The sequence below is a fragment of the Homarus americanus genome, unplaced genomic scaffold (genome assembly GCF_018991925.1).
Source record: "Homarus americanus isolate GMGI-L3 unplaced genomic scaffold, GMGI_Hamer_2.0 scaffold46583, whole genome shotgun sequence".
NCBI lineage: Eukaryota > Metazoa > Arthropoda > Malacostraca > Decapoda > Nephropidae > Homarus > Homarus americanus.
In genome coordinates, this window is record NW_024731675.1 from 3,082,084 (window position 1) to 3,107,567 (window position 25,484).

At 41.1% G+C, this 25,484-nt stretch overlaps 1 protein-coding gene and 1 long non-coding RNA gene across 4 annotated transcripts; one reads left to right on the forward strand and one right to left on the reverse strand.

Moving 5' to 3' along the window:
- Positions 1–275: 275 nt before the first annotated feature.
- On the forward strand, positions 276–25,484 carry LOC121867794 (zinc finger A20 and AN1 domain-containing stress-associated protein 6-like). 3 transcript variants are annotated; one of them, XM_042367910.1, is made up of 7 exons: positions 286–401; positions 5,159–5,248; positions 12,845–13,048; positions 18,295–18,576; positions 20,579–20,616; positions 21,248–21,416; positions 23,640–25,484. In XM_042367910.1, the coding sequence occupies exons 4-7, from the start codon at positions 18,307–18,309 to the stop codon at positions 23,934–23,936; spliced, it is 774 nt and encodes a 257-aa protein (XP_042223844.1). In that variant the 5' UTR covers positions 286–401; positions 5,159–5,248; positions 12,845–13,048; positions 18,295–18,306; the 3' UTR covers positions 23,937–25,484. The 3 variants fall into 3 exon arrangements, with proteins under 3 accessions (XP_042223843.1, XP_042223845.1, XP_042223844.1); XM_042367909.1 differs by lacking the exon at positions 5,159–5,248 and having other exon boundaries at positions 276–401; XM_042367911.1 differs by lacking the exons at positions 5,159–5,248; positions 20,579–20,616 and having other exon boundaries at positions 276–401.
- On the reverse strand, positions 15,536–15,838 carry LOC121867795. The gene is made up of 3 exons (XR_006089247.1): positions 15,780–15,838; positions 15,632–15,742; positions 15,536–15,594 (listed from the first exon to the last, which is right to left on the reverse strand). It is a non-coding gene; the product is annotated as an uncharacterized LOC121867795 (long non-coding RNA).

Genomic DNA, 25,484 nt, shown 5'->3' on the forward strand with positions numbered 1-25,484 from the left:
TTATGTTTCTTTTGTTAATATGATGATGAAAGGAATATTTTATTTGTTTGTACATTATTTATGGAAATTATTGTTATTATTATTATTATTATTATTATTATTATTATTGTTATTATTATTAGTAGTTGTAGTAGTATTACTATTATTACTATTGTTATTATTATTGGTAGTAGTATTAATAGAAGTACTGTAGTAGTCATAGGAATAGTCGTCTTATTATTATTATTATTATTATTATAACACATGTCTTGTGAACTGTGGTATAGCACTGTCTTGACGCGTGGTGTGTGTGTTCTGTTTTTCCCAGGTATGGCTGGACTGATTGGCTGCCACCGCTTGAGAGACACCTGACCAGCGTTTATCTCTACGAGTTCTCTCTGTCTCACACACACATTTAACGGGTTGGTTTTGAAGATGTTTGTGTATCTCTCTCTCTCTCTCTCTCTCTCTCTGCATGTGTGGTAATGGTGGTAGTAGAGTGTAATAGTAGGTTAAAGGAGGTGAGGAAGGAAATGCAGCAGTTAAACATTGGAATGGGAAATGAAGTTTTGGAACAAGTGGAACGAACGAAATGGAACACGTCACCAAGCCCCTTTTGTTGTCTTGGCCATGTTAGAATCGGTTTTTTTCCCCGAGATACGATACTCGATAAGGATTGGGTGTTAAGTAAGAGGGTAGGGATGTGCTGTGATGTGTATAAGTACTAATGTAGGGATGTGCTGTGGTGTGTAAACATAAGAATGGAGGAAACTGCAGCGGGCCATACTGGGCAGTCCCGTTTACACCCAGCCTCTATCACTCATATATCCATCCAGCTTACTGTATGTTTGAAGCTATCCAGCGTATTAGAGTTAATGATTATGTTTGGTAACGTGTTCCACTCGTCCACCAACTCGTTCCAAACCAACGTTTACCTATTTCGCGCCTAAATATAAATGTCTAATTTACTAATTTAAAACCATTGTTACGAGTTCGCTCCTGGTTGGATAGTTTGAGCACCTTTGTAATGTCACCTTTGTTTAGCCCTGCCTTCCACTTATACACCTCTATCATATCGCCCCTCACTCTACGTCTCTCGAGGGAGTGCAAATTAAGATGCTTTAACCTGTCTCTGTACTCAAGGTTCCTAATGCCCGGGATTAGTCTTGTCATTCTCCTCTGAATTCTTTCTAGGGATTCTATATTCATTCTGTAGTACGGTGACCAGAATTGAACTGCGTAAGCCAAGTGAGGTCTAACAAGCGCAGGATATAGTTTTAGGATGACCTCGCTAGTCTTGTAACTAACACTACTTTGTGTGAACCCAAGTACTCTATTAGCCTTGTTTCGAGCAAATACACGTTGTTGACTTGGTTTAAGATTCCTACTTATCATTACTCCTAAATCTTTCTTTCAGTCGGATTTCTCTATAACATCGTTGTTCATCTGGGATCTGGTATCCCTGTTTGCATCTCCTAGACTAAGTACTTTACATTAGTCCACATTAAACTTCATCAGATTTAATTACACGTCCTATTTTAGTGTCATCAGCAAGTTTACTTAAGTTTACGCCGATATCTATGTCGTTTATATACATAATAAACTATAATGGTCCAAGTACTGAGCCTTGGGGTACTCCACTAGTGACGTTACCCCAGTGGGATTTAGTGCCGTTAATGCTCACTCTCTGTTTCCTGTCCTGTAACCACGCCCTAATCCTGTTTAAAATATCTCCTCCAGTGCCATGAGCCTCCACTTTTCTTATTAGTCTTTCGTGAGGGACTCTGTCTAGATATACCACATCATAACTGTGCCCCTCGTCCACTAATAATTTTTTTTAATAGATTAGTCAGACATGAACGTCCACTTGTGAAGCCATGTTGGGAATCATTGATCAACTTGTGCTTCTCCATGTGATTTCGAATAGTTTGAAATTATTGCTTCCAGTAATTTGCCTACAATTGATGTTAGACTGATTGGACGGTAGTTAGAGGATAGTGATCTATCTCCCTTCTTGAAAATCGGTATTACATTCGCTGTCCTCCAGGAGTCTGGTACTACACCCGTTTTTAAATGACAGGTTAAACAAATTTGCTAAAGACATATTAAGCACTTCCTTACATTCCTTTAATACTCTGTGATGTGTAAAGTACCAATGGTAGGAATGTGTTGTAGGTATTGTGGGCATATTGTGACCTTTTCAGAGTAGACGAAGTAATCATGAACTCGTGGTGATAGTGGTGGTGGTGTAGGAGGGGTGGTGATAGTGGTGGTGGTTGTAGTAGTGGTGGTGGTGTAGGAGGGGTGGTAGGTGGTGGTTGTAGTAGTGGTGGTGGTGGTAGGTGGTGGTGTGGTGGTAGGTGGCAGGGGTACCAGTGTGGGAGGGGCAGTAGGTGGCAGGGTACCAGTGTAGGAGGGGCAGTGGGTGGCAGGGTGCCAGTGTGGGGGGCAGTGGGTGGCAGGGGTACCGTGTAGGAGGTGGTGGTGGTGGGGTAGGTGCCAGTGGCAGGGCAGTGGGTGGCAGGGGGCAGTGTGGGCAGTAGGTGGCAGGGTACCAGTGTAGGTGGCAGGGGTGCCAGTGTGGGAGGGCAGTGGGTGGCAGGGTACCAGTGTAGGAGGGCGGTAGGTGGCAGGGTACCAGTGTAGGAGGGGAGGGTGTGGGTGGGTGGGGTGCCAGTGTAGGAGGGGCAGTAGGTGGCAGGGTACCAGTGTAGGAGGGGCGGTAGGTGGCGGTAACCGGATAAAACCCCAACGGACAAAACCCGTGTCTCATATATAAAATATAAAATAAAACACTTTTATGTTTAGGTTAGGTTAGGTTGGATTAGTGTTGATAAATGACAACTCCGTTGGGGTTTTGTCATGGAACCGTAGGTGGCAGGGTACCAGTGTAGGAGGTGTGGTAGGTGGCAGGGTACCAGTGTGGTAGGTGGAGGGCACAGAGGTGTGGTGGGTGGCAGGGTACCAGTGTAGGTGTGGGGAACCAGTGTGGTAGGTGGGAGGGTATCGGTGTGGTAGGTGGCAGTGTAGGAGGGGCGGTTGGTAGCAGGGTACCGGTGTGGTAGGTGGCAGGGTACTAGTGTAGGAGGTGTGGTAGGTGGCAGAGTACCAGTGTAGGAGGTGTGGTAGGTGGCAGGGTACCAGTGTAGGAGGGCGGCAGGTGGCAGGGTACCAATGTAACGGGAAATCAACTTGTTCGCTCAGCCCGGCCTTAGCTACCACTCTAATGACGTCACTCGCCTTCCTCTGCGTTCAGTCAGGTGTGGGGTCCGGTGTCCCGGTTAGCTTAGGTTGGCGTTAGGGTGGTGGAGCGCCCCGTATATATCGTTAATTTCTCTATCTAACTTTATTTCCGTCTTTATTTCTCTTCATTTTTCTTATTTTATTTCTTTATTTTGTTTTAATTTCTATTTATCATGTTTTTCTCTACCTTGAATTTCTAAGTATCTGAAATGGGAAATAAATTGTACGTTAATTTTAATGATTTCCGGTTAAGTTAAGTTAGGAAAGGTTTAGTTTAGTTAAGTTAGGTTGGGGTTAGGTTAGGTTAAGTTAAGTTTGTTAGGTTAGCTGAGGTAGTGTGAAATCAATCGTACGTTTGGCACCGCTGTCTTATATAGTTGTGCTGCCAGACGTATGATTTATATATCCATTGTTATAGTGCATGAAAACGTAATCAAACAATCACTTTAGTTTATATATAAATGTTTATTTATTGGATTTACTTATAGTGGGTGAAAATTTGTGGAGTTAAAGTCCGATTGTAGAAAAATGGTTTGGACTTCCTGTGACGTGACGCCATTGCGATTCTTAGGACGGTGACTCAATATATTTAAAACAAATTATAATAATTATCTTAATACTGTTTCTTGGTTATTTTTTTCTTCTGAATATCGTATCGAGAATTATTAGCTGTATTTCCTAAGTGTTTTAAGTATTTTAGTTGTATTTAGTCATCGGTAAAAGTTATCTGGGAAATGGAGCTGAATTTTGTAAGGTCTTATTTTTCATGTGACATCAAAATGGCGGCTAAAATAACGTGGGAATTTAACCCAGAATGTTATAGAATTATCCACGTTTTGTTATATCCAGCGGGGGGGGAAATCAACGTAAGAATCCTTGAGAATCTGGGGGGTAGGAATAAGTGGCTGGGAGGGAGGGAGTGAGTGACGGAAGGGGTGAGTGACGTGTGGTGAGGTGGTGACGTGTCCAGGCTATGCTCCTCGTTGCCACCTCGTGCTAACACTCTCCCACTTGTTGCCATAATAATTTTGACGTCATTACCATCGTGTGCTGTTACTCCATATTTCCACCCTGTGTGCCATTTCTACCCTTTGAATTGTAACAGTTAATTTAGCCATAAGAACACAGATACAGAGTGGATAATAATAACAATATTAACATGGCTGAGCCAGTTGAGAACCTGAGCTGCACTTGATATATACTATACATTTATCTCAAGGAAGTATTATGTAACATTTAGTATCATCTGGAATAGTACAATAGCATGATGGTAATAAGTACATCTCATAATGTTACCACAGTTATCACTTCAATATCTACTTTGTGTTGTATTTCCGGCGTCAAGATGTGAGTGTCGGGGCTTTTATTTAAGATTTAGTTCGATGTATTTTATGTAGCCCCAAGACGTCATAGTTAATTCCTGGATATTTTCCTTTTACGTTTAGTCACTGGGAAAAGGATGGTGATGTTCTGGCAGGAACCCAGTCCCGGCCTCCTATTGGTGGGTTGGGTGATGACGCATCTCTGACGTCACGACTGGCTGGCGAGTCATGACGCACACTTACGTCAGCTGTGTACACGTGATGCCGCCATGAACATCCCTTATATCGCCTTTCTGACCGTTTTATATTGCAAATTCCACTTGTTGTTTTTATAATTTGAACACGAACATTACTTACTCATAGTGGACGAGGTGGGTCCAGCTGGCTTCATCATAAATGCAGCGTCAGCAGACGACAAGAATTGCCAAGGCTTTGTGTGGGTTGCCAGAAGCTGCCAGAACAGCGCGCACTCCACTCCGGGTGGATGATTGCGTAGCCTCCATGGCGGCGGCCAGAAAGTTCTTTCGTTATAGCCAGTCGTCGCCCAGAGAGCTCAGTTACTTCTCAGGCGGTGAACTGTGAACTAGTGTTCTAAGGCGCTCTATTCCCTGCAGGATACAGCAGATACTTGGACGCTTTGTGCTTGGATTTACTCCCCCATCTGTGACGGACTTGTTGGCTACACTTGCCCACAACTTTATCAGGTATTGTGAAGGATCTGAGTTAAACCTTTACTTGTGAGTCCTGTTTTTCTCACGTCAGGTAAACATGGTGAAATTGGGGGAGACGTCTTTAGGAAGAAGTTGTGGCTGTGTAGACCATGGTTTGAGGAATTGATGTGTAAATACTGATCACACCCTAACTTAATCGCCTTGTAACTACCCTACATTGGTATTTTTTCACAACTACACCAACCTAACAATCCCAGGAGAGTCTAATTGATAGTTTGTGGTAGTTAATGCGTGTTGGTAGGGAGGGTGTGTGCGTGGATAACCTCGAGGTTGGGTGGTGGTGGAGTTACAAAACCGACACACACACACACACAGCATCAGTGGAAAGTTGTGTGTGTCTGTGTGGCAAGTAGTGGTCACGCAGTCAGCCACTACCTTGGTTCCCTCACGTAGGAACCTTCGTCAGCGCCTCTTACTTCGCCATGCTCCACTGGGCCCCTCCCTTGAATAGACCCTCAGTAAAAGACGTCCTAAGCCCTCACTCTTGTCTTAACCCCATTAAATTATGCTGTAAGGATCTTAACCCCTATTTGAACACGGTAATCTAAGACTTTAACCTAATTCAAACAACCTTACCACACTAATCTTAGGTTAGGTTATGATTTTAATTGATAAATAATTGTAGAGAAAATGTAACCAGCTGTCGTTGTGTCGTAGTTTAAGCGGCCCAAGTATGTGGTTACATGCGTTTGTAAAGTGACACAATAAAACATTTGTGACGATTTTAACTTCGTCTTAAAGTTAATCCATAAATTAAACATGTTAAATCGACAGCTGGTTTGTGGTGGTGATTGGAAAATTTATTTATGATGATGTTGGTGATTGGAAATGCTTATAATGGTGTTTGTGATTGAAAATTATATATATTGGTGATTGTAAATGAATATATTGGTGATTGGAAAACTGTTTATATTGGTTTTGGTGATTGAAAAAGTGCTTATAGTGGTGTTGGTGATTGAAAAAGTGCTTATAATGGTGTTGGTGATTGGAAAAGCAATTTATATTGGTGATTGGAAAGGTGATTTATATTGGTGTTAGTGATTGGAAAAGTGCTTATAGTGGTGTTGGTGATTGGAAAAGTAATTTATATTGGTGTTTGGTGATTGGAAAAGTGATTGTCGTTATTTACGTTAGTTGTCGTTATTTACGGTAGGTCGGTTAGGTTAAATATACGGCAGTTAGGTGTGCAGATTGTGAGATAGTTGAGCCTTGTGGACGAGACGGGATTACTAGGCTTGCATCACACACACACACACACACACACACACACAGTCACTCACACACACACACACACACACAGTCACTCATACACACACACACACACACACAGTCACTCACACACTCATCATAACAAGTGACGTGGAAAGGAAGTGTTTGTTTTAGGCCCTCAATGTGTGTTTGGTTTAGTCCCTTAAGGTGCGTTTGTGTGTTTGTTTTAGGGCCTCAAGGTGTGTTTGTGTGTTTGTTTTAGGCCCACTATGTGTGTTTGTTTTAGGTCCTCAAGGTGTTTGTTTTAGTCCCTTAAGGTGAACATACAGGTTAACTAGGGTCTGGAAGCGAACAAATAGGGTCTGATAGTGAACAAAATTGGGTGATGGTGAACAAATAGGGTCTGATAGTGAACAAATAGGGTCTGATAGTGAACAAAATGGGTCTGATAGTGAACAAATAGGGCGATGGTGAACAAATAGGGTCTGATAGTGAACAAAATTGTGTGATGAACAAATAGGGTGATGGTGAACAAATAGGTCTGAGTGAACAAATGGGGTGATAGTGAACAAATAGTGTGTGATGGTAAACAAATAGGGTGATAGTGAACAAATAGGGTCTGATAGTGAACAAAATGGGTCTGATAGTGAACAAAATTGGGTGATGGTGAACAAATAGGGTCTGATAGTGAACAAATGGGGTGATAGTGAACAAATAGGGTCTGATAGTGAACAAAATGGGTCTGATGGTGAACAAAATGGGTCTGATAGTGAACAAAATTGGGTGATGGTGAACAAATAGGGTCTGATAGTGAACAAAATTGGGTGATGGTGAACAAATAGGGTGATGGTGAACAAATAGGTCTGAGTGAACAAATAGGGTGTGATGGTAAACAAATAGGGTGTGATGGTAAACAAATAGTCTGATAGTGAACAAAATGGGTCTGATAGTGAACAAAATTGGGTGATGGTGAACAAATAGGGTCTGATAGTGAACAAATGGGGTGATAGTGAACAAATAGGTGTCTGATAGTGAACAGATTAGGGTGATAATGAACAAAATAGGGTGATAGTGAACAAATAGGGTTTGATGGTGAACATGTACGTTCATTAAGGTGTTATTGTGACGTCACGCCGTATTGTTGTTGACGTCAGCATCATCCTGTGAGTCATGGTGAAGTAGAGTTATGTGGTAACAAGTCCCCTGATTCTTCCCGCTTGTGTCATTCTTACTCAGTTACTCACCATAGCTATTACTGTTACTCATAATGATTACTGTTACTCATGATTACTGTTACTCGTGATGATTACTGTTACTCGTGATGATTACTTTTACTCATGATGATTACTGTTACTCGTGATGATTACTGTTACTCGTGATGATTACTGTTACTCGTGATGATTACTGTTACTCGTGATGATTACTGTTACTCGTGATGATTACTGTTACTCGTGATGATTACTGTTACTCGTGATGATTACTTTTACTCGTGATTACTTTTACTCGTGATGATTACTGTTACTCGTGATGGTTACTGTTACTCATGATGGTTACTGTTACTCGTGATGGTTACTGTTACTCGTGATGGTTACTGTTACTCGTGATGGTTACTGTTACTCGTGATGATTACTGTTACTCGTGATGATTACTGTTACTCGTGATGGTTACTGTTACTCGTGATGGTTACTGTTACTCGTGATGGTTACTGTTACTCGTGATGGTTACTGTTACTCGTGATGGTTACTGTTACTCGTGATGATTACTGTTACTCGTGATGATTACTGTTACTCGTGATGTTACTGTTACTCGTGATGTTACTCGTGATGTTACTCGTGATGTTACTCGTGATGGTTACTGTTACTCGTGATCACTGTTACTCGATCGTCACTGTTACTCGTGATTACTGTTACTCGATTACTGTTACTCGTGATGATTACTGTTACTGTTACTGTTACTCGTGATGATTACTGTTACTCGTGATGATTACTGTTACTCGTGATGATTACTGTTAGGTTAGGTAATGTAAGGTTATATCGAGGGTCCGCTATAGGCAAAAACCTCCATCTAACGAACTATATGAAGATGAGTCCGTTATATCGAGAGTCCGTTATATCGAGGGTCCGTTATATGTGAACACCTCCATCTAACGAACTATATGAAGATGAGAGTCCGTTATATCGAGGGTCCGTTATATGTGAACACCTCCATCTAACGAACTATATGAAGATGAGAGTCCGTTATATCGAGGGTCCGTTATATGTGAACATCTCCATCTAACGAACTATATGAAGATGAGAGTCCGTTATATCGAGGGTCCGTTATATGTGAACACCTCCATCTAACGAACCAGTCTAGCCAGGTGAAAATGGCTTCCTAGCTTCTACGTCTGTGTGTATGGATGATTTGGCCCATTGAGTTATTGTTTTTACTTTTATTACATATTGTTATTATTACTTTTGTTACTTATTATTATTATTTATTTTTATTACTTGTATTACATGTTGTTATTACTTATTATTATTACTTTTATTATTTGTTATTATTAGTATTATTATCATTATTACTAATTATTATTATTATTATTATCATTATTACTAATTATTATTATTATTACGAGTATTATATTAGGTGAAGTATGAGTGTGTGTGTGTGTGTGTGTGTGTAAAACTATGCAGACCACACAATCTCTTCATGATCCCTCCTAACCTTTGTGATGGGGAGTGACCACACCACCACCACACCTCAACCACACCATAACCTTGTTTAGAGCAGGAACGTACCTAGGGACTGACGAACAAGTGTTATTGTGGTAGTTAAGTCTCGTTATCAGGTGATTTGGATGGGTGTTTACCTAAGGTGATATGCCTTATCTGGTGGTGTCATGGTGAGCCAGCCGAGGCCAAGTGGTGATAGGGTGTTAGTCTTTCGTCTTGGTTTTACACCACTTTGCCCTCCATACTCCTTAATGTTTGACCTGGCTTATTGAACCTAACCTAACCTTATCTCGCCTGATTCAACCTGACCTTACCTAACCTTATCATACCTAACCTAACCTTACCTAACCTTATCATACCTTACCTAACCTTATCATACCTTACCTAACCTTATCATACCTTACCTGACATTACCTAACCTTATCATACCTTACCTGACCTTACCTAACCTTATCATACCTTACCTAACCTTATCATACCTAACCTAACCTTACCTAACATTATCATACCTTACCTAACCTTATCATACCTTACCTAACCTTATCATACCTTACCTGACATTACCTAACCTTATCATACCTTACCTGACCTTACCTAACCTTATCATACCTTACCTAACCTTATCATACCTTACCTGACCTTACCTAACCTTATCATGCCTAACCTAACTTTATCATACCTTACTTTACCTAACTAACCATACCTGTTGTATTGTAGTACGATGTAGTGTTGGAGTCAAGTGTGATGTAGTGTAGAGTATAAGGTGGTGTAGGGTGGCAGGAGGTAGGGAAGCTCCCGTGACTCTTTGGAGTGTAGCTGAACCATTAGTAGAAACACTGTAACCTCTCCTCTCTCTCTCTCTCTCTCTGCTTTACATGTTCATATATGCACCAGTTCACTTCTCCGCTCACAAATACTTTGGATAAACCCTTTTCTGGCTCGTTAAGTTAGTGTTAGGTTATGTCAGCGTTAGGTTAAGGGACATTATTATCGTTAGTTTCGCTCGGGTGATGTGGGTCTGTCAGCCGTACGATAAGTTCAACCTTCGCCTCGGCAACGTAACCCCTCCCTCCCCCCTTTCCTCGGCAACGTACCCTCCCTCCCTCCCTCCCTCCCTCCCTCCCTCCCCGATCTTAACAGTTTGATTATCCTCATCGAGTGAATCTTAGAGTGACTGTGCATGTTTGATACAATTCGTGGTGGTTAGGATGCTCGGAGACATGATGCTATTCTTTTGTTTTGAACCTCTGGGTGTTACTTTAGTGTTACTAGGATCCTCTGGGTGTTACTTTAGTGTTACTTGGATCCTCTGGGTGTTACTCAGACCATCTTGAGTGTTACTTGGAACATCTGGGTATTACTTAGAACATCTGGATGTTACTTGGAACCTCTAGGTGTTACTTCAGTGTTACTTAGAACATCTGAGTTTTACTTGAGTGTTGCATGGAGCATCTGGGTGTTACTTGAGCGTTACTTTGAACCTCCTGGTGTTACTTGGTACCTCTGGGTGTTACTTAAGCGATACTTGTTATCTAGATATTACTTGGAATCTATAGGTGTTACTTGGAACTCTGGGTGTTACTTGAGCATTAATTTGAACCTCCAGGTGTTACTTGGATCCTCTGGGTGTTACTTGGAACCTCTGAGTGCTACTTGAGCGATACTTGTTATCTAGGTGTTACTTGAGCGTTACTTGGAATCTCTAGGTGATACTTGAGTGTTACTTGGAACTGGATAACGCCCTTCTCACGCTTGTCTGGGACTGGACCAAGCGGGACTCGAACGCGCTTTACCATAGTATACATATAGAGTTCGTTTTGCTAAGTTAGCTTGAGTTGGGTTAAGTTAGCTTGAGTTAAGTTAAGTTGGGTTAGGTCAAGTTAGGGTGGATTAGGTTAACTTCCTAGGTGAATTAGTGACTTGTTTTATCGGTATGTGGTGGGGAGTAGTAGTTGTGCGTCATTGGGGAGGAAGTGGAGAGGGTTGTGTGTCATTGGGGAGGGGGCAAGGAAAGGGGTGCGTCATTGGGGAGGGAAGTGGGGAAGGGGTGCGTCATTGGGGGGAAGTAAGGGAAGGGGTGCGTCATTGGGGAGGGAAATGGAGAGGGTTGTGCGTCATTGGGAGGGGGAGTGGAGAGGGTTGTGCGTCATTGGGGAGGGGAGGAGGGTTGTGCGTCATTGGGGAGAAGTAAGGGGAAGGGGTGCGTCATTGGGGAGAATGGGGGAAGGGGTGCGTCATTGGGGAGGAAATGGAGGGTTGTGCGTCATTGGGGAAGTAAGGGAAGGGGTGCGTCATTGGGGGGAAGTAAGGGAAGGGGTGCATCATTGGGGAAATGGAAGGGTTGTACGTCATTGGGGAGGGAAATGGAGAGGGTTGTACGTCATTGGGGAGGGATGTTGGTGTGTGCGTCATTGGGGTGGGGGAAATAAAGCGACAGTATCCTAACATAACGCCACGAATTATTTTTGCACACATCCCATGCTTGTGTAGATTCATTCAGTTGTGAACGCTTGTCAACCAGCTGTGAATGCAATCGCTTGTTTACATCTGTGAGAGAGAGAGAGATACGCATCAAATATATTAATATATTCTCAGTACAATACATTATCTTACTCTTATATTTACTTTAAAAATGCTATTAGTAGTGATTGTAATGGTGGTAGTAGTGAGGAGGTAAATTTTGAGTGTTGGCGTCGGGGCGTTAAAGGGGATGGGTGTATAGATGAGCTTGGCAACAAAGGGGTGTGGCTAGTCATACTCACACCACCACTGCTGTCTCCTCCTCATTCATCCTGCTCTGTGATGCTGGGTGGGGACGGCATGACCACGCTTACTGCAAACCACATGGGGGGGGGGGAGGTCACACACACACACACACATGCTACTCTCATTTGTGTGTGTATTGATATTTGAACGTGTGGGGGTTGGGGTGGTGGCGCTAGGGAAGGTTAGGTTGTCTAGGGGGGAGGGGGGTGGCACTAGTGGTGGTGTTAACAGGAGGGAAACTGATGGTTGTGGTAGTAAGTAGAACGCTGGCCTACTTTCCCTCCCTCCGTCACCCACCCCTCTCCCTCTCGTTCTCACAGTAGTTCGCTAATAAACTCACTTTCAACAGGATTTCCCACGACTTAATTGCACTAAAGGAATCGCACACACTTTTCCTTGTGGCTCTAAATTTCTATCTTTATTACAATATTACAGCAAAGGAAATAGCTAGTTACAGTTGAACGAGGCAGTTGAGGAGGGGAAATGGGTAATTAGTAGAACGAGGCGGTAGAGATGGGGAAATAGCTAGTTTAAAGTTGAGTTAGACAGTGGATGTCCAATTGTCCATAAAGGCTTCGGATTCACAAGTCTCGGATCTCAGGGTTCGTTGGTTCGGGAGGATGAGTGGACAGTGGTGTTACATCGGCTACAGCACAAAGAGTGAGAATTGTCACTTAACACTTTCTCTTTCAGGGGCTAGTGGACACGTCTTTGAATATTTTGCGTGTGGAATACTGTATTTATTTCTCTCTCTCTCTCTCTCTCTCTCTCTCTCTCTCTCTCTCTCTCTCTCTCTCTCTCTGTTGTCCTTTCACATATCAATAATTCGTGTTTATGTTTACCCCAGATTCCAATAATAATTTCTCTCTCTTCTCCCCAGGTTCCACTAAACGTGAACCTCGAGAAGTGCACACAGGAACTGTCAGAGGATTGGCAGTAGCTCGGCCAAACACCCAGTTGGTTGTGTGTGAGGTGTGGTAGGAGGTGGCTTAGGCCCTAAGTCTTGTGTGAAGTGGAGTGAGGCAGCTGCTACTGGCTGCCCACCCCAACCCCATCCACAACTCTGGCAGGAGGAGAGCAACAGGTGAGTGTCCAGATGGCTTCAGTCCTCTTAAACTGTATATCTAACACAAACTATTTGATCAAGAACCATTAGGATTGAGTCTTAATGGCCCTTCCCGAGTTTTCATTGGTGCCTATTGCCAGTTTCCACACTAGTTTAGTTTTTCTTAACTTGGTTTGTGTTTTAGGTTAATGTTTAGTTGGTATAAATGGCTCGCATTTATTTGTTTATTTAGTATTGCTATGTTTGTTGCTCTGTTAACTTCTGTTTTTAATGACCCAAACTATATTTAAACAAAGATTAATTCATGACTCTTCTTTGTCCATTACATTATTTATATGGAAATTTTCATGCCCGGCTGAAAAATACCCAACCTGAAATTTTCTATTAAAACAACAAGAGGTTTAGGTCTTAATGTTTAGGTTAGGTTCCCGGGTAGGCTTAGGTAGAGTAGCAATCTTTGGCACCCAGTTGATGCAAATAGGATTAAATATTGTAAAGTATTGATAGATTCTTGTTAGGGTTTTCCTCCATAACATAACTTACCATTAAGAATTCAAATGGTAATACTGTACCTGTACTGTAGCATATAATTAAGAGATAGTGCAGTCCCTTGTGTAATGTTATACTAACTACCTGTACTCTACTGTATTATTTACTAACACTGTCATTCTTTTGCCAGTAAAAATTATTTTAGAATTGTTGTACTGTACCTCCATGAATGCCTCAATTATCAAGATCCCTTCATTATTTTATCAATTATCAAATGCTTTTTCAAAATCAATATAAAATCTACAACTCCTTAGGAATCTCTTCTTATTTATTATCGGTTTACTAGCTGTTGGAGATTTGGTCTGTTGTTTGTTACGCCCTTCATTGTCTAAGTGTCGGTACATGGAAGAAACCAGACTACTGTACACAAGAGAAAACCTGCCAACACCCTTCTCATATCTGTCCTTGGTTGGGGATTGAACCCAGAACACAGTAGTGAGAGAGACGCATGTTACCGCTGTACAGTATTGTCTCTATCACTGCCCTTTTACATGAGAAATCTTCAAGCCAAATGCTCCTTCATTAACTCTGAACTCCTTTTTCTAAACCGTTACGTCTTTAGTCGTCTCCCTCTGTTGTATTTACTGTGAAACCTCGATATAACGGACTCGTCTCTCTGTATAATTCGTCAGAAGGGAGGTTTCATATCTAACGGACCCTCGATGTAATGGACTTTCATTTGTATGTTGTTCGTTAGATAAAGGTTTCACATATCGGACCCTTGATATAAAGGACTTTCCTATCCATATAGTCTCATAAATAGAGGTTTTACTGTATTCAGATTAAAATTACCATAATAATAAAATTACTATATACAGCGTACTGTGCTTAATAGAATTCAATGCACAGTAACTACCAATAGTCATTCTGGGGCAGAGACAAATATACCGGTAATAGTCGGCAGTTCGTTGTTACATATATGAAATTTAATTCTTTATTGGTGTAAAATTCTATAGATGTTTGCTCTGGGTCCCATATAACCCCTGGAGTATTACAGGTATATCTTAACCTCTTGGGTAAGATGTCTTAACCTCTTGAGTATGATATTTTAACCTCTTGAGTATGATATTTTAACCTCTTGAGTGTTATCTTGACCCCATGAGTACATCCGTCCTCAAAGACTTAAAGACCGCTCACACGGCCTCGTCTTGATGGAGCAATGACCTTTAATATAGCAATGTACAGTACACCAGTAAGGGTTTGACATGGTTGGTGCATGCATTCATCACTTGATAAAGAAGACGTTGGTTTGAGGTCCGTTACTGGGAGCCTCCGACACTTGGTAGGGTGGTGGAGCTACGGTTTAATCCAGTTTCCCATCAGGAACGTGGGTCATGTTTATCCATTCCTGTTACCAACACAACTTGCGTCTAAATATTGGGAGGAGGTGAGATTTCTGACCACGGCCAAGATTACAGGAGGGTTAAAAGTGGCATTTCTGTAGTGAAGGGGTTAATCCAGGAGTAGTCAGTACTTGGCTGGTGGGCCACATCATCATTGTCTTGGGTTAACTATGTTACCCCCCACACAGCATATAAAACATTTCTCTTCACCAACATTAAGAAAAAAAGGTGAAGTTCATTCTGTGTAGAATACTGTACTTGGCATACAATGTCCAATTTCCTCTTGTATGTTGTATTCATTGCAGAGGTTACGAGTTAAGTTCTGATATACAGTACAGTACCTATGAACTAACAAACTGGCGCACCAAAAAAATAACTGGAGCGGGAAAACAGATAAATCACTTTAATGTCCTGTTTAGTGTGAAAGAGGTCATCGTGGATAAAGGTCGAGTTAACCACGACCTGTTACGTGGATTACATTTTCTCAAACTACCCCAAGTGCTTCACGCTGGAGGTGGATCATGCTGTTAGGACTTCTCGTCTTCACTTGTTAATGTAAATGATTTTTGCCTGGGACTTAAAACTATAATTTTTCTAAAAGTGGGAGAGTGTGGCGGGCCAGGTGTGACCTACAAGCTGTATTATGCCTCGACTCTGCCTTGATTATCGCACCTCGCACAGATAACCAATCCTGCCTTGATTATCGCACCTCGCACAGATAACCAATCCTGCCTTGATTATCACACCTTGCACAGATAACCAATCCTGCCTTGATTATCACACCTCGCACGGATAACCAATCCTGCCTTGATTATCACACCTCGCACGGATAACCAATCCTGCCTTGATTATCACACCTCGCACGGATAATTGTGTTCACCTTATTTATCCATCTTTATCTCCCACTTAATCAAACAGATGGCAGGTACAGAAATAGGTTCCATCAATCCGCTCATCCATTTGGCTGTATAGTTCGTCAATTTCTAACCCCGGTACATTATTCAAAGGCTGTTACACGTTCACTCCTTCCTCAATCTGCATCATGCGTGGTGAAGGAAATGTCTTGCTTAAACCAATTGTGTAATAAGAATATATCTCAGTGTTCCAATCCTTACATAAGACAGTGTATACCAAGGTCATTAAGTCTCTTTTTATTGAATTACTCTGTACATACAATACTAAAATTCTTATTAAGTTTTGAATAGTTTACCTGGGTCTGGTGGTGAAATTTTACATATGGTAGTAGAGGATTTTGGAAGACTTTATTTTCACTCCACTTTATGTAGTTTTGGTGTCTAATGTATGATGATAGCTGCTAAAGGGAATACTTATCAGTAGTAGTAGGCAGCTACTAAACAGAGAGGTACTACTGCCTGGGAAGATATTGGAAGCATTATGTGCTGTCTAATGGTAGGCCCTGCTGCCATATGGCATCATGAAAATTGTGACCAAGTCCCAGGTTGCTGATCTGACTTTCTGCCTCATTTACACACAATTGCAGGATCTCAATTGTTTCTCTTACTTTGACAACATACATATATTGTTTCTCACTATTGATTTTTTAATTTTTGCCTTTCTTTATGGTTCATTATTACCATTATTATTAGTGATGTTATTATTGTGATCATTATTATTTTATTTTTAATTTTGTATTTAAAATTTTATTTAATATGAATTATTATTATTATTAGATTGTCGCCCCCCAGGCCCTCATGTGCCAGGGTAGGCTAATCCCTATAAAAAAATAAAAGTCAACAATATACCATTATACAGTACAGAGCATTTCTGAAATACATTACATGATTCAAGGAGGTGTATTGTCGAGAAATACATAAAGATAAATGGCCCAATGACCCAGAGCATCAATAACCCCCATAGTTTTAGAGTTCTTGTGTAAAATTGTGTGGGGAGGACTGCAACAAATGTATGGACTCGAAACATAAAGTATCAAGCCATTTTTTGAAGTGCTGTGGGTGGTAACAGTCGGGAAGATGGCCGGAACTCTGGATATTCACTTCTAAAATTCACATCCGATTGCATGACTGTAAATATATCTTACTAGCAACACTGGCTATTTCATTTATAGTCCATAGATTTTATTACATTCCAAACCCAAGTGTAACAATGAAATTATGGTTATTGGTACTATGGTCGTAGAGTCGTTTATCATTGTTTACGTCTCGGGAATTATGAAATGTACTCTCGAAACCTCCTGCGTGTGAAATATTTGGGAATTATAGTCATGAGAATATTTCATAATATTCATTTAATGGAGATTTGTGTTTGACAGTTGATGGTTAACTCATATTTGTGATCTGAAACTGTTGGCAAGGTCTGGAGGTACAGGTGGGGCCCACCTAGAGGTTGCCCTCAGCTTAATTCACCATAAGTTGAAACAACCTAACCTAACTTAGCCTAGCCTAACATAGCCCCCCAGGCAGCATTAGGGTGTTTAATCGTCAGGTGAAATAAGCTGGAGGGTAATGTCAGGTGACTCAAGAAATTTTTCACTCAATTCTTGGACCAAATCTTGTTGATAAAGAGTAATTACATACCAGTGCAGTGTAATACAGACCTGTACTGTACTTGGAATTGTCTCTTATTTTAAAGTTTACCTTTGTGGGATATATGATATACTTTGTTTAGTGAGTTAGTACAGTACAGGTAGTTTATTGCCTAGTGACAGGGTAATTGTGTGTTAGTTTAGTTTATAAGAATAAAAATGTTAGGAGAGGTTTAGGAACTGCATCTATGAACATGGTGTTGTTGTTACCTAGTACAGTAGGAGTGTGAGTGATGCCACATACACTGTACATAATGTGTGCTGTAGATACAGTACCTCTGGCATAGCTATGAAGGCACTATTACAATATGTGTTTGCCTTGTATGTGCATCCATGCCTGTAAATTATTGTATGTATGGTGTGTACATGTGAATGTTTGTAAGTTATTGGGTATATCGATATATAGTACTGTGTGTGTAATGTGACTCATAAACAGAGGCCAGTACAGTACTAGAGCATCTACAGTATAATGTTCACTAGCTGTTGTTGTACCTTGGTGACACTGGTGTTTTTCATCTTTTTTAACTAATTTTTATTTTGTAATAATTAAACACCTGGGTACAGTACATATGATCAGTTGATAGTAGTGTGCACTGTTTGAGAATTTATGTTAATGAATTACAAATATTATTGAGTAACACTTAAATTTAGTGAATATTTTATCCCTGTTGTAATGTAAGACTGAGAGTTGGACATTGAACGGTAAAATTTAAGATGTGATATAGAAGATAATAATTGGTGAAGGTTACAGTTGTCACAGAAAAAGACTACTACTTTATTGTGGAATAAGTTTGAGTGTCACTCGACAGATTGATCGGAGGATGGAGCGTGAGAGCAATCAGCTTGAGGCTGGGCCCATCCTTTGTCGCATGGGCTGTGGCTTTTTCGGCTCCCCAAACACAGACGGGCTCTGCTCTAAGTGTTACAAGGACGCCCTTAAAAAGAAACAACAACCGCCTTCCACAGTCACCTCGCCCACTGCCTCCGTAGCCCCCACTTCAGCCTCTCCGGCAACCCCCACATCTACCCTCCATCAGGCTGCAACCGTCGCTACGACCACCGGCCAGCCTACCGTGCCCACACTCACACAGGTTGGTTTTGTAGTCGTCCCTACGCTCGGATCTCGTGTTGAATAAAAGTTGTTCCTCGCTCACACGTGGATAAATCATTAAGGTTCTGTTTTATTTTTCCAACACTTAGTTAAACCATTAATATTCAAATTGTTTCTTGTGTTGATTAAACCATTGACCCTTTTTTATTTCACACACACACACGGGTAAACTGTGAAGATTTAAATTGTTCACACACGGGCTAAACCATCAAGACTCAAATTATGTTCACGAGTCAGTGTTTCTTGTTCACACATAACTTACTTATTCTTGTCACATAATAAACTCTGTGTATTGTTGAGACACTTGGTGAGAAATATGTTAAATTGTAACATAACGTTTCGGTCATAGTAATTATGTACTCATTGAGGAAAAAACTAGTGAATTATTTTTCTTTGCTATATAATTATGGTAGCAGTTTGAACATTAACAGTACAGTATTTTATAATATTCATGATAAAAAATTGTTTAATTCTCAAATAGTGCAGACATTAAGTACTAACATGAGTTGTGGTAAAAAGAACATTGGTGGATCATAGAATTAATGGATTAAACCAAAATTGTACGGTAATTACTAAATGATTTACTTTGGTATCCACAAAAACTTTGCTTCCAGGTTCACTAGACAGTAAGGTACATATAACATAAGGATGAAACTGCACATTGTGTCTTAGTACTAACAGTGGTGCCTCCTGACCCAGATCTAGGAGCTGTGTCATGGAGGGCTTTGAAGTGTACAGTACTGACAGTCATGATTTAGGGCCTTGTACAGAACTAAGTATAAAGGGATTTAACCACCAGTTGAGTCAAGATCAAAAATAAGTTTTAAGGCTATTGATTTTAGTATGACGAATTTCATTGCAGTTTGTTTTATTTGTAGACCCACCCAAAAAAAATAAAACAAACAATCGGATCTCTTCCCCCGTCCATGAATCCTGAGACTGACTCCTGAACCTGTGAATCCGAGACATCACATCTGGTTGGGTTCAGACTTGGTACACTGTGTATTGTCTCGGATTCACGGGTTCATACGTGGGAGAGAAAGAAAGAGGAATGACTGGAGTTTTTTAGTGGGTGTACAAGTAAAACAAACTCCAAATTAACACGACACCTCATTCTTGAGATAACATCACACATGCAGTACAGTGAAGGAGTAGGGAAAGGCAGCGACATACAAACCAATTTTTTACGGAAGAATTGCCCACAGGAAAAATAGTTTGCAAGATATTGGAAAACTGTGCAACATTATGGATCTGTAGAAGGTATATGAGAGTGGATCAGTGAACACAGTAGGTGGTGTTGGGGATAAGTGGCTCGTGTATCTAAGACATGATCTGGCCGTAAGTAAACATAGGACTACATGTACAGGAGAGTGACGCAGGGATGTGTGTCATGTTTTGTGGTTCTTCGATGTGTTTATGGATGGAGATGAAGGCAAGGGTGAATGGGGCTGCGGTTGGATGGTGTGAACTGGCCAGGCATCACACACTAGACAAACGTGAACTTCTATTAGGTGATGAATAACTTTGGTAAGATGGAAATTAGATGTATATGCTAGATAGAGAAATTTAAATGGTATGTGTTTGAAATGAATGTGTTTGATGTATTGTGTAAGCCATATTAGATTATTTTAAACTATTGAGAATTTATTATTTTCAGTTTTAGCAACAGACTTCTCGGGCCTTTACAGCATGAATTATTTAATTGGTACAGCAATAAAATATTAGATAAATGAGAGTAATAAGTCGCCATTAATTAAGTGAACCCCAGACAGTAGTTTCTCATTGTCTTCATTAACTCCTCTTCTTACTTGTGACTATAATTATATTTTGTTCTCTTTGATATTGTCTCAAACTGGTTGCCGCAACCTCGAGCAACACAGGATTTTGGCCAGGGAAAGTGAATGTAACCTGTGCCCCATAACACAGAATACAAGCACTGCACAGCATATATTAACAACCCCCCCTCCTCCCCATCATGGCAGCCTAGTGTTGCAAAACTCAAGTACTCAAATGTACAAAGGTGTGTATACAGTACCTCCTATCTTGACTTATGACAGTGGCACGTCGGTTAGTGATGAAGCAGAATGTTCTAAAAATTCATGCCTAGATAAACAGAGTGTAAGGGATAAGAAAGTGTATAGGGTATTAGTGTAGCCTGTGTAGAGAGGGCATGGAAGATGGTATGAGCATGTGAGATGAATGTAAGTGATAAGATGGTAGAGGGGGTAGGGTGTACAGTACAGGTGTTGGGGTGGGAGACTGTACAGCATTGAAAGAAAACTGGAAGGAGAGGATAAGGGGAATAGTTAGGAATGAGGAGAAGTATAGTTAAGTCTCCTCTTCCAGGGCCACAGGAGGAGATGTACACACAGGTAGACATGCAATATCTCACAAAGAGTAAGTGTTAGTTTGTGTTACAGGTCTGGATGTGACTAAACACCACACTGTGATCCATGAAACTTGTAGCACCTTCAAGAATGAGTTGTCAATGCAGTTTTCGAAAGAACCTTGTTATTAGTGTACAGACACACTAGTGCAGTATTCAGTTAAGACAAGAAGCAAGATACATTACCTATAATGCATTTTTGGTAGTTATTCCACCTTATAAATATTGTATTTATATATTTATTTATTTATTTTGTCTTTTCTAGGTGGCAGGTGTCCCAGGATCTTCAGAAAAGCGAGAAACCTCAGAGGATGGGGGAGCATCTGCTGCTGACAGTCTGGACGCAGACTTTGATGCTGGGAGTCCAGATAAGGATGGAGCTAAGAAGAAGAAGAACAAGTGCCAGATGTGTAAGAAGAAGGTTGGTCTCACAGGTAAGGATCACACAAATATATTGGAGAGGGAAGTAGTGAATGATGACCACACACACCTCTTATTTTCTCCCCAGCTTTATCCTTCTCGAGCCAGCACTCTTCTACCCACTAGCCAAAAACTCTTCAGCATTACTAAGTTCAGTTCCTTTCCACATATTGATATACTGCATTTGCTTCACCCCCTATATGATAAATCAATGTTGCTTCTAATTTGGTTTTTCATCTTGCATCCAAAGTTGCTGCATCTCGCCTTCTTTGGTGTGGTTCTGTGTTGTTATATATGGTACAGTCTTCTCCTCTGCTGCTCTCATCTTATGTACAAAGTTGTTCGTTGTTCCATTCACTTACATGCGCGTCCTCCCCCTCCCTCACCCAGATACTTGACTCATTCCACCCCATCCGCTCCCAGATGCTTGACTCGCTTCACCCCATCCGCTCCCAGACGCTTGAGCTTCACCCCATCCGGCCCCAACGCTTGACTCGCTTCACCCCATCCGCCCCAAGCTTCACCCCATCCGCTCCCAGATGCTTGATTCGCTTCACCCCATCCGCTCCCAGATGCTTGATTCGCTTCACTCCATCCGCTCCCAGATGCTTGACTCGCTTCTCCCCTCTATTGTGTCCACTCAAACTTGACATTTGCTTCGCTGTAGACCTGACCTAACCCAACCTAACCCATCAGTTTATTTTCCTAATGCAAGACAGCAGCTAATTCAGTTCTTATTTGTATCCTGTCCTTCCTTCTACAGGATTTCCCTCTCCATTCTAGCTTTCACCCCTCTCCAGTATTCTAGCTTTCACCCCTCTGTTATTCTACCTTTCACCCCTCTCCAGTATTCTAGCTTTCACCCCTCTGTTGTTCTAGCTTTCACCCCTCTCCAGTATTCTAACTTTCACCCCTCTCCAGTATTCTAGCTTTCACCCTTCTCTGTTATTCTAGCTTTCACCCCTCTCCAGTATTCTAACTTTCACCCCTCTCCAGTATTCTAACTTTCACCCCTCTCCAGTATTCTAACTTTCACCCCTCTCCAGTATTCTAACTTTCACCCCTCTCCAGTATTCTAGCTTTCACCCCTCTCCAGTATTCTAACTTTCACCACTCTCCAGTATTCTAGCTTTCACCCTTCTCTGTTATTCTAGCTTTCACCCCTCTCCAGTATTCTAACTTTCACCCTTCTCTGTTATTCTAGCTTTCACCCCTCTCCAGTATTCTAGCTTTCACCCTTCTCTGTTATTCTAGCTTTCACCCCTCTCCAATATTCCAGCTTTCATCCCTCTTATTACCTAATCAATGAACCTTTTGAACATGCGTGTCTGATTGTGATATTAACACCCCCCTAGCGGCAGTACTCCCATGATGGCAGTACATGCTCTTTCACTGTCGGTTTCCTGCTTCACGACACTGCCCATCAAAACGTCAGTGAAATCCTGCGCTTCTTATTTATTCCATGCAATATCTCCCTCATTATCTGCTGAAGTACAGTAAGTATCATGTTACTGTTGCTACTGCTGTTGATGCTTCTTGACCATCGAGTTACTTCATCTGTTTGGTTATGGTTTGTCAAACACGTGCTTCAAGGGGAGGATTATTGTCCTTGACGTGTTTTCTATGAGTTTTTATTCATTAAGTTGTTGTGGAAGTTTGGACAAGTACTCTGTAGGTAATGTCTGGTAATCTATGAATTTTTCACTTAGTTTTACAGCAATGATATCAAGGTTTTGGGTTTGTATGTTGTTTTAGTTACAACGTTGCCCCTGGTATTTGTAGTATAATAATCATAGAATTGTAAAAGTGATAAGGCTAGTGTTAAATTATTGTTTGTCATTCGTAACTACTATGGCTATAGTCCTGTAGAATTCTGTATGAAGTGTAATTTCTGGGTTTGAGAATTGATGAAAGTATGTAGTGATCTTATGAAGAATTTATGTATAGAAATTCCTCTTGAGAATCAAAAATGCCATAGTAAATATAAATAGGTTAGCTGTTAGTGGTGATATTGGCAGTTGTCAGATTTATCCTTATGCTGGAATTACTGTGAAGGTTAAGAGACGAGTTGGAAAAGATGTGTGTAGTTTAGTTCGGTTTACCATGTGTTTCCCATCTTGGTAGGAGCCTCATGTAAATGTTAACCACAAGACATTAAGTTAGGAATTGAAATGAAATTATGTATAGATGCAGGTATTTAGGTAATGGTCAGTTTCTCATGTTTTTATTTGTTTCAGGCTTCACATGTAGGTGCGATGGTCTCTTCTGCTCGGTGCATCGCTACAGCAACGAACACCGCTGTACATTTGATTATCGCGAACACGGAGCGGAGGAGATCAGGCGGAACAACCCGGTTATCAAGGGCGAAAAAATCCAAAAGATATGAAGACACCATTACAAGGCCAACAGTTGAGCCCCACCTCACCCCAGCTTGGGTCACGAACCACGAAGGAAGACGGGACAGAGAAAACGGTCTAGATGATGTGGATGATAAACTGTATTTCATGGTGACGTCAAGATTCGACGAGTTTTGATTTTTTCCTTGTTCTTCTATGAATATATTTGGAAATAGGCATATCTGTATACTGGGGTTACTGTACTGTTTTGACAGAAAATTTGTCTGCAGTGATCATGCTGGAATTTTGAGTTGTGTTGGTTGGCTCTGCTGTGTTGTGTATTTGTGTCTGCGTGGGGGGCTATAGAAGCTGTTGTTGCCGGAGGTCCCGCCACTTGTGTCTAGCATTACCTCATCATGTCACCGCCGTCATTAATTCACGTCATCAATTTCACGTAAATCACTCATGCATCACTTACAGCCCATACATCAATCATCTCCATCCCTCATGTAATATCATCTCATCACATGTCGTCTAGTATGTAGGGAAAACTTACCTGACGGATGCCTTGGCACAAGGTCTTGTTGGGCAAAACTCAAACTGCGTCCTTGAAGAAAAAAAAGAAATGTGGCGTTTCTTGAAGGGCAGATCCACTCCATGATGTGTACTTGTTCTAGTTAACTGAAGGAAAGATGGAAAAAAAAAAACATTTAACCTGTGCAACAAATTTGACGCCCACTTCTGACCCTCACGGCCACTTGCTGCGCATATCTTTGAACTGGACATCGCCCTCCTGGGTCAACAGATGGCCTTAATTCTCCCAACCACACCATCTCTTCACCCACTTCCTGAGCAAGCAATAGGAACAAAAGCATGCTCGGGCAGGTAACAAGTTTGTGTGAACTTGGCGCAGCCTCCACTAAGTCTGTTGGCCCGGTCAAAGTGATGCCTTAATGTAAGCGACATGTGAGCCAAGGATTCAATAATCCCATGTTATTATGCACTTGGATTTAACATATAGATGGGCTTTCATGCCTTTTGTACCAAGCGTATTAAATTAATAATTACTGCAACATTTGTAGTGGCTATGAGAAATGGATAAAAAAAATGAGGTAGCCTTGTTTGTATGTGTGTGTATGAATGATAACTTACCTCTAGGGCAATTGTGTTAGCATGTGTGCTATTATCATAACTTCAAATGTAAAAAAACTGCTCACTTACCACTTGGGATTCTTATGGGGAAAATGCCTCTTGTAGGAACTTGTCCTTACATCAGTGTCTTTATATTGATTGAGCTGTGGGGGTTTTCTTGGTTTACAATCCTCATTATAAGCTCTGTGCATCCATTATCTTACACTTGATATGCACCTTAAACTGATGGAGTGAAATAATTTGATTTTTGTAAGAAGCGTTTCTCTTGTTTGTGTTTTTATTGCCGTAGTTGGTGCTTATACAGAGTAGAAGACGTATTGAAGATCACAGTTTTTAATGAAAATAAAGGTAACTGGCAAGCTCCTTACAAATGTTGTTGTGATGCCCTATGAAAGCCACGCCATGTTTGCTCCTTCCATTTTAGTGTTTAGTTTTATGCCAGTCCAATGGCATCTTGTTTGTGAGGAGTTTGTTTCTTTGCTTTATAACTATTCCCTCTTGATTACCATTATTATCAATAGTCATTGTTACTATATACGATTTGTAGTCAAATATGTCCTGGTGTGCTCAAATAAATGGGTACAGCTAACTAAA